The sequence below is a fragment of the Fundulus heteroclitus genome, chromosome 16, assembly GCF_011125445.2.
Source record: "Fundulus heteroclitus isolate FHET01 chromosome 16, MU-UCD_Fhet_4.1, whole genome shotgun sequence".
Classification (NCBI taxonomy): Eukaryota; Metazoa; Chordata; class Actinopteri; order Cyprinodontiformes; family Fundulidae; genus Fundulus; species Fundulus heteroclitus.
The window spans coordinates 1,196,894-1,206,652 of NC_046376.1; the positions used below are offsets into that span (position 1 = coordinate 1,196,894).

Here is a 9,759-nt window from a genome sequence, read left to right on the forward strand (position 1 = left end):
ATTGACAGAAGCCATACAATACATACAATACAACTGCCACCATCGGGCCTTCTGACCACCATTAGCAGGCAAAGCAGGTGAAGTGTCTTTCTCAAGGACACAACAACCCACTGGTTGCAGGGCCAACTCCTAGCTCCTGTGCCACTGTTGCCCCTGGTAGAAGTGGTTGAAGTAAGTTTTCAGGTAAAGCTTAAAACCTTTTGGGGATCACTTGAAGCTAAACCCCTAGTTTGTTTGAGGCACTAGTGTTTATTAAGTGGAAAATAAAATGGGACAGAGAGACATTGTGCAAAGATCTCTCTCCATGAGGACTCAAGCACAGGACAGCTGCGTTGAGGATTGGTGCCTCTGGACATGAGTCACGCTCCCTACCCTTGCTAAAACACTGCTAACAGATTCACTCGGCGCTGGACTCATTTTTATTTTTATTTAACCTCAGTCCAACCATTGCTATTGGTCAGAAATGTATTCATGTTCTGTGTCCTGGGACCCAATTTTAATATATGGACACGAACAGGTTATTTAATAGGAAACCAGTTTGAAAGCTTACCATTACCTCTATGTCTGAGATGCATTGAAAAAAGCTGGTCACCTCTGATACCTCTTTGATGGACTGGTGATATCTCCAGGGTAAACCCCATCTCTCACCCAACAACAGCTGGATGTCTCTTTTAATGTGTGACCAACTATGAACTATCCTATTCTTTAAAACAGTCTTCATGACATATCATGAATGATGGCTCATGGGATTCTCCCAGTCAGGACCGTCATGCACTCCCAGGGCATGTCAACTGTATCTACTTACTCCCGACCTGGTTGTGGCGCGCCTGAGTCGGTGAGGCATCTGGTCAAAGAGTGCAGTGCTGCCGTAGACCAGTGGGCGCAGCCTGGCTCCTTACAATTCCCGTACTTACCAGTAAGGGAGGTTGAGCTCTTAATGGGGTGAGCTGCAACACACAAGCAGCAAAGAAAGATGTTGCCAATCATTAGCTCACCCTTGCACCCTTCAAAGACGCCATATAGGCCTCCAGGAACTTGCTGGTGAGGAAGCACAAGCAGATTCCCCCGTGGTTGTGATCCAGATGGCAGAAGAAGAGCCTGCCAAAGCTGCAGGCTGCTGGCAGCAAAGAGAGGACGCAGCCACAAAGAAGCATCGCCTCTGTGCCCATTCGGACGAAGGAGCCAGAGTCACACAGGGAAAGGTCAAAGCAGCAACGGTCTGGCTCTCCGGGTGTGGCAGGTGGGAAGGAGCATCAGGGTGGGGATCCCCTCTGAGCATCGAGACTGTTTGGAAGAATGGAGAGGCTATTTTAAAATGTTAAGGATTCACCTCGCTCCTTTACAAGTTTTAAACATCCAGTGTCACTTTGACCATTTTCTATTAAAACATCTTGATTATTTTACATTATCTGAGGTAGACATTTTGAGCAAAACGTGGGAAAAGCTTTGGTCCCAGCTCCTCCCTTCTATATCCAGCATGCAAGTCAACAAGTCGTGCTTTTAAACCATTTTTTTTTTGTAACTGAATTGGGAGTTAGCAGTAGTCCTGTTTTCTGCTCTTTGAGTCCTACCAATTTAATTGGCAGGGAGATGGCCCAGATGTAATCATCAGCTGGTTGGCTGGTCTGAGTCTTCTTCATTTTGTTTATTTCGGTCAAGGCTCTCTACTCTTTTTTTATTGTTTCTTTAATACTAACTTCAACCACTGCTATTAGTCAGAACTTTAAATCTTCTGTCTTGTGACACTCGTTAAAGTATGGAACAAAACAGATTGATTACAAAACCAAATTCCAGCCATAACCAATTACCTTCTTGCCTGAGGTCATTGAAAAAACAAAAAAATTACCACTTATGATTCCTAAAAAATGGTAAATACAGCTGTGGTGAACTGGTGACCTAACCAGCGTGTAAGCTAACCCCTCACCTATTGACTACTGGATATTGACCCCTGCTCATGAAATCCTCTCAGACTGGAGGATTCTTTTACGTAGCCCCCCTATTCAGGGGTCAGTACAGCAAGCCAGTACAACTTTAATTTATACTTGACATATCTTACGCCATATGCCTTTCCTGACACATTTTAAGAATCACCAAACTGTTCCTCTGGAGACCCTTATGGTAGAAGTCCTCGTATATAATGCATAGTCAATCACCTCCCAGTGCACCCATCCAACCTTCTACCAATCCACAACTCCAACTTGGAAAAGATGGACAGAAGGAGACAATCACCAACTTCACCAAACACCAATCTTGTGCCGCCCTCAGCCTCTGTGGATATCATCGCCTCATCTGCAACAGTAAGACATCTTCACCACTCCTTTTAAAACACATTCTCAAATCATTTCAGTTTCAGACACTAATCCCAGTACCTCTCCTCCAGGATACTGATAAGAATCATTCACTCCACCAATCTCCTGCCAACGTCATTCTCTAAGGATATCCTCTCCTCCTCTGCACCAGTAAGAAACCATCACCCCTTCTTGTACACCACATTCTCAACCCATTTCAGTTTCAGGTACTAACCCACCAATGTCTCATCTTAAACAGGACTGGGTTTCCTGAGGGAGACCTCGGATGTTCTGCTCACACAAGTGGTAATCAGACACTCGTCTTCTGTGTATCATAGATTTCTTGAATTCTTACATTTCTTGTTGCTGTCCCTCCCTTAGAGAAATCTGTTTTCTTTGTCGATGCTCAGACATTGGATTCTAACGTATTGTTATTCACTCCCTGTGTCTTTTTTCAGAACTCTCCTTAAGAACCTCTACACCGCTCCTCTGTCTGCTCTCCTGGCTCAAGTGCTCCTCGATAAATCATCGCTCTCTCACCTGCCAGTCCATCCTCCAACATTTTGCCGATCCACAACTTCCACTAGGAAAAGAAGGACCGAAGGAGACAATGATTAACTCCACCAATCTCCTGACCAACCTCAGCCTCAGTGGATATCCTCACCTCCTCTGCACCAGTACGACACTGTCTCCCCTCCTTCTACAACCTGTTCTCAACCCATTTCAGTTTCAGATACTAACCCACCTATGTCTCATCTTAAATAGGACCGGGTTTCCTGACGGAGACATCAGATGTCCTGCTCACACAAGTGGTAATCAAAATCTCTTCTTCTGTGTATCATGGATTTCTTGAATTCTGACATTGGGCAACTGTGGCTTGATGGGTTGGTTAGTTGTCTAGCAGTGTTGTAGTCAAGTCACTATGCCTCGAGTCCGAGTCCAGGTTCGAGTCACCAGTGTTCAAGTCCAGTCAAGTCCAAGTCATTAAAAAAAAAATCAGAGTCGAGTCCGAGTCGAGTCCACTACTCATCCGAGTCGAGTCACTATTGATCCAAGTTTGTTGTAGGAACATGCCGTGACGTGTGATGTATGATATGAAGCAGCAACATTCCATTGCACTAATAACTCTTTCGCTGTAGTTACCCTTGGTTTTACTCGGTAAAACGACTGCTTTTTCCAAGTCTAAGACGTCTCCTAACCATGGTTTTTAAACATTGTTGTTATGGAACGTGCAACAGCGACTCGAGGTACGCTGATAGGCCGCATATGAAGGATGTTAAAGCTGCAAGCGGCGTCGATCGGCCCTCGCAGCCAAGCGCACTCCGGCCTATTGGCCAGCGCCGCGGCGGGGTTCGCGCACCGCCGGCCGCCCGCCACCGCAGATGCTGTCACGCATTTTCCTCGCCCGTCCACCGGGAGATTCCCACAAACGCGTTCGGCAGCGTTCCCCCATTACTCACAACAAATCTGGTGCAGATCGGTCGATGCAGCGAGGAGATACAGCCGTTTGATAATGATAATGCATTTGGCCACCGGGCCGGACTAAATTGTTCGGCGGGCCGGACAATTTATACCGATTCCTGGACGGTGACTACAAACAGAAAAAAAACGTCTGATGACGCCATGAACGCCGAGCAGGAGAAAAACAACGACTTACCTTTCTATCAACTCGGCCCGTTTCCCAGTCTTTCTAAGCACTCGACACTCAATCCATCGTTTGAGCTGAACGTTGGTATGTTGTTCCACAGTTCTACCAGTAAAATGGGCGCCTGGACATCCTCTTGTGAAAGTTTAACAGCTGTAAAGTCGGTCATATCCTTGTATCTGTTGCATGAGTAACGGCTGGTTGCTACGTGCGCTCTCACACTGTTTGCCCAACCTTAGCAGCAAGGGGCATTGCTCATGAGATGGTGACGTCACGTGCGCGGTACGACATTTAGATATTAAAATCATACACCAAATAATATTCTAATGACATATTAAAAATATAGCCTAATGATATAAAAAAAAGTTGAGTCTTTTTCTCAATTTCCGAGTCAGAATGATCTGAATGTAGGAGTCCGAGTCCAAGTTCGAGTCATCAGTGCTCAAGTCCAAGTCAAGTCACGAGTCTCTAAATTTAGCTAATGACTCGGACTCGAGTACTACAACACTGTCGTCTAGCAATCAGAAGGTTGTGGGTTTGATTCCAGCTTCCCCTTGCCACATGTCGATGTGCCCCTGGGCAAGGCACTTTACCCCAAATTGCCTACCGAGATGCGTCTCGGTGTATGGGGAGTGTTGGCCTAGTGGTTAGAGCAGCGTGCTTGCACTCAGAGAATGATACAAGTACCCGGTTCAATCCCCACTACCTGCACTCTGGGTCCCTGAGCAAGACCCTTAACCCCAGATTGTTTCCCAGGCGCCGCACATGGCAGCCCACTGCTCCCCAAGGGGATGGGTTAAAAGCAGAGAACACATTTTGTTGTACTGTATGTTTCAATGTATGTTTCAATGACAATAAAGATGATATTTTTATTATTGTTACTACTATTTCTTGTTGCTGTCCCTCCCTTAGAGAAATCTGTTTTCTTTTTCGATGCTCAGACATTGGATTCCAACGTATTGTTATTCACTCCCTGTGTCTTTTTTCAGAACTCTCCTTAAGAACCTCTACACCGCTCCTCTGTCTGCTCTCCTGGCTCAAGTGCTCCTCAATAATTCATCACTCTCTCACCTGCCAGTCCACCCTCCAACATTTTGCCGATCCACAACTTCCACTAGGAAAAGAAGGACCGAAGGAGACAATCATTAACTCCACCAATCTCCTGACCAACCTCAGCCTCAGTGGATATCCTCACCTCCTCTGCACCAGTACGACACTGTCTCCCATCCTTCTACAACCTGTTCTCAACCCATTTCAGTTTCAGATACTAACCCACCTATGTCTCACCTTAAACAGGACCGGGTTTCCTGAGGGAGACTTCAGATTGTTCTGCTCACACAAGTGGTAATCAGACACTACTCTTCTGTATATCATGGATTTCTTGAATTCTTACATTGGGCAACTGTGGCTTGATGGGTTGGTTAGTTGTCTAGCAATCAGAAGGTTGTGGGTTTGATTCCAGCTTCCCCTTGCCACATGTCGATGTGCCCCTGGGCAAGGCACTTTACCCCAAATTGCCTACCGAGATGCGTCTCGGTGTATGGGGAGTGTTGACCTAGTGGTTAGAGCAGCGTGCTTGCACTCAGAGAATGATAGAAGTACCCGGTTCGATCCCCACTGCCTGTACTCTGGGTCCCTGAGCAAGACCCTTAACCCCAGATTGTTTCCCGGGCGCCGCACATGGCAGCCCACTGCTCCCCAAGGGGATGGGTTAAAAGCAGAGAACACATTTTGTTGTACTGTATGTTTCAATGTATGTTTCAATGACAATAAAGATGATATTTTTATTATTGTTACTACTATTTCGTGTTGCTGACCCTCCCTTAGAGAAATCTGTTTTCTTTGTCGATGCTCAGACATTGGATTCCAACGTATTGTTATCCATTCCTAGTGTCTTTTTTCAGAACTCTCCTTAAGAACCTCTACACCGCTCCTCTGTCTGCTCTCCTGGCACAAGTGCTCCTCGATAATTCATCGCTCTCTCACCTGCCAGTCCATCCTCCAACATTTTGCTGATCCACAACTTCCTCTAGGAAAAGAAGGACCGAAGGAGACAATGATTAACTCCACCAATCTCCTGACCAACCTCAGCCTCAGTGGATATCCTCACCTCCTCTGCACCAGTACGACACTGTCTCCCATCCTTCTACAACCTGTTCTCAACCCATTTCAGTTTCAGATAGTAGCCCTCCAATGCTTCCATTTAAAGAGGAGCAGGTTTCCTGATGCAGACACCATATTGTCCTGCTCAAACAAGTCCCATTACTAATCACAGTACCTCTCCTCCAGGATACTGATAAGAATAATTCACTCCACCAATCTCCTGCCAACGTCATTCTCTAAGGATATCCTCTCCTCCTCTGCACCAGTAAGAAACCATCATCCATTCTTGTACACCACATTCTCAACCCATTTCAGTTTCAGGTACTAACCCACCTATGTCTCACCTTAAATAGGACCGGGTTTCCTGAGGGAGACTTCAGATTGTTCTGCTCACACAAGTGGTAATCAGATGCTACTCTTCTGCGTATCATAGATTTCTTGAATTCTTACATTTCGTGTTGCTGTCCCTCCCTTAGAGAAATCTGTTTTCTTTGTCGATGCTCAGACATTGGATTCCAACGTATTGTTATTCACTCCCTGTGTCTTTTTTCAGAACTCTCCTTAAGAACCTCTACACCGCTCCTCTGTCTGCTCTCCTGGCTCAAGTGCTCCTCGATAATTCATCGCTCTCTCACCTGCCAGTCCACCCTCCAACATTTTGCCGATCCACAACTTCCACTAGGAAAAGAAGGACCGAAGGAGACAATGATTAACTCCACCAATCTCCTGACCAACCTCAGCCTCAGTGGATATCCTCACCTCCTCTGCACCAGTACGACACTGTCTCCCATCCTTCTACAACCTGTTCTCAACCCATTTCAGTTTCAGATACTAACCCACCTATGTCTCACCTTAAACAGGACCGGGTTTCCTGAGGGAGACTTAGGATGTTCTGCTCACACAAGTGGTAATCAGACACTACTCTTCTGTATATCATGGATTTCTTGAATTCTTACATTGGGCAACTGTGGCTTGATGGGTTGGTTAGTTGTCTAGCAATCAGAAGGTTGTGGGTTTGATTCCAGCTTCCCCTTGCCACATGTTGATGTGCCCCTGGGCAAGGCACTTTACCCCAAATTGCCTACCGAGATGCGTCTCGGTGTATGGGGAGTGTTGACCTAGTGGTTAGAGCAGCGTGCTTGGACTCAGAGAATGATACAAGTACCCGGTTCGATCCCCACTGCCTGTACTCTGGGTCCCTGAGCAAGACCCTTGACCCCAGATTGTTTCCCGGGCGCCGCACATGGCAGCCCACTGCTCCCCAAGAGTGATGGGTTAAAAGCAGAGAACACATTTTGTTGTACTGTATGTTTCAATGTATGTTTCAATGACAATAAAGATGATATTTTTATTATTGTTACTACTATTTCGTGTTGCTGTCCCTCCCTTAGAGAAATCTGTTTTCTTTGTCGATGCTCAGACATTGGATTCCAACGTATTGTTATTCACTCCCAGTGTCTTTTTTCAGAACTCTCCTTAAGAACCTCTACACCACTCCTCTGTCTCTTCTCCTGGCTCAAGTGCTCCTCGATAATTCATCGCTCTCTCACCTGCCAGTCCATCCTCCAACATTTTGCCGATCCACAACTTCCACTAGGAAAAGAAGGACCGAAGGAGACAATGATTAACTCCACCAATCTCCTGAGCAACCTCAGCCTCAGTGGATATCCTCACCTCCTCTGCACCAGTACGACACTGTCTCCCCTCCTTCTACAACCTGTTCTCAACCCATTTCAGTTTCAGATACTAACCCTCCAATGCTTCCATTTAAACAGGAGCAGGTTTCCTGAGGCAGACACCATATTGTCCTGCTCAAACAAGTCCCATTACTAATCACAGTACCTCTCCTCCAGGATACTGATAAGAATCATTCACTCCACCAATCTCCTGCCAACTTCATTCTCTAAGGACATCCTCCCCTCTTCTGCACCAGTAAGAAACCATCACCCCTTCTTGTACACCACATTCTCAACCCATTTCAGTTTCAGGTACTAACCCACCTATGTCTCACCTTAAATAGGACCGGGTTTCCTGAGGGAGACGTCAGATTGTTCTGCTCAAACAAGTGGTAATCAGATGCTACTCTTCTGCGTATCATAGATTTCTTGAATTCTTACATTTCGTGTTGCTGTCCCTCCCTTAGAGAAATCTGTTTTCTTTGTCGATGCTCAGACATTGGATTCCAACGTATTGTTATTCACTCCCTGTGTCTTTTTTCAGAACTCTCCTTAAGAACCTCTACACCGCTCCTCTGTCTGCTCTCCTGGCTCAAGTGCTCCTCGATAATTCATCACTCTCTCACCTGCCAGTCCACCCTCCAACATTTTGCCGATCCACAACTTCCTCTAGGAAAAGAAGGACCGAAGGAGACAATGATTAACTCCACCAATCTCCTGACCAACCTCAGCCTCAGTGGATATCCTCACCTCCTCTGCACCAGTACGACACTGTCTCCCATCCTTCTACAACCTGTTCTCAACCCATTTCAGTTTCAGGTACTAACCCACCTATGTCTCATCTTAAATAGGACTGGGTTTCCTGAGGGAGACTTCAGATTGTTCTGCTCACACAAGTGGTAATCAAAATATCTTTTTCTGTGTAACTAAGATTCCTGGTGTTGTTACATTTTCATTTGCTGCATCTCATTAATATAAATCTTTGTTTAGATATTGGACTCTAGAGTACTGTCGTCCATTCTCGGCGTCTGTTCTAAGAAATCTCCTTAAGAACCTCCACACCGCTTCTCTGACCATCCTCCTGCCTGTACATCTTTCATAGTTAGTTTCCCCAATCAAAAACTCAAGAAGGACAAAGGTAGACAATCACAAAGTTATAAAACATATTCTCCACCAATTTCACTTTCAGGTAGAAACTTACTTTCCTCTCCCATGAAATAGGACCAGGTTTCCGTAGGCAGATGCCAGATTGTTGTCCTCACACATGAGGTAATCAGGCTCTTTTCCTCCTTGTGTCTAAGATTCCTGGGGTTCTTACACTTATATTTGCACTCTCTCCTTACCAAAAATATGCTCCATTTGTCATTTAACAGTTATTGGACTCCAACTAATTGTTTCTTGTTCTCTTAGTCTGTTTGAAGAACTCTCCCTAAGACTCTCCACACCACTCCTCTGGCCACCCTCCTGGCACAAGGGTTCATCTGTAACTCATTGGTCACTCACCTCCTGGTGCACTCTCCATCGTCCCAACCTCCACCTTGAAGAGATGGACAGAAGGAGACAATAACTACTTCAACCAATCACCAATCTGCTGCCAACCTCAGCCTCTGCTGATAAGTTCACCACCTCTGCACCAGTAAGAAATCATCTCCATTCCTTTTACAACAATTTCTAGACCCATTTCAGTTTCAGACAGTAACACATTAACCTCTCCCCTAGTGCCGTCCTGGATTCTTGATCTAAAACAAGAAGAATCATCTCAGTGTGCAGATTTACCAATAAACCTTTCAAACTTTCCTTTGGTTTCCGTGATTATTACCTGCAGGAGATTTTCATTTTGTCAGGAACATGACATAAGCGGGTCGAGAAGATGGATGGATGGATGGCCTTTCTGAAATAATTAAACATAAAGTTAAAGTCAAGATAGCCAAAGAGCAGGCCAGATACAGAAAAATAAACCATTCAAATTCTGTTGCATTTTTAAAATTACAGAATAACAAAACAGAAAAATATTATAAACTTGTGTTTGACATCCAAGAATAGTCTG

The 9,759-nt window shown here is 45.4% G+C and overlaps 1 protein-coding gene across 1 annotated transcript; it reads left to right on the plus strand.

The window, feature by feature from the left end:
- Positions 1-308: 308 nt before the first annotated feature.
- On the plus strand, positions 309-7,055 carry LOC118566354. The gene is made up of 8 exons (XM_036148154.1): positions 309-2,594; positions 2,747-3,100; positions 4,923-5,141; positions 5,230-5,277; positions 5,838-6,056; positions 6,390-6,437; positions 6,590-6,808; positions 6,897-7,055. Exons 2-8 carry the CDS (start codon positions 2,899-2,901, stop codon positions 6,920-6,922), a joined length of 981 nt encoding a protein of 326 aa, XP_036004047.1. The 5' UTR covers positions 309-2,594; positions 2,747-2,898; the 3' UTR covers positions 6,923-7,055.
- Positions 7,056-9,759: the final 2,704 nt, after the last annotated feature.

What these genes read in the sequence shown, in the direction of transcription:
- LOC118566354 (XM_036148154.1), top strand. Translation starts at nt 2,899, where the DNA reads ATGATTAACTCCACCAATCTCCTGACCAACCTCAGCCTCAGTGGATAT. An exon ending in TCCTCACCTCCTCTGCACCA is followed by an intron (nt 5,142 to 5,229) that starts GTACGACACTGT and finishes CACCTTAAACAG; the next exon opens with GACCGGGTTTCCTGAGGGAG. An exon ending in TCCTCACCTCCTCTGCACCA is followed by an intron (nt 6,809 to 6,896) that starts GTACGACACTGT and finishes CACCTTAAACAG; the next exon opens with GACCGGGTTTCCTGAGGGAG.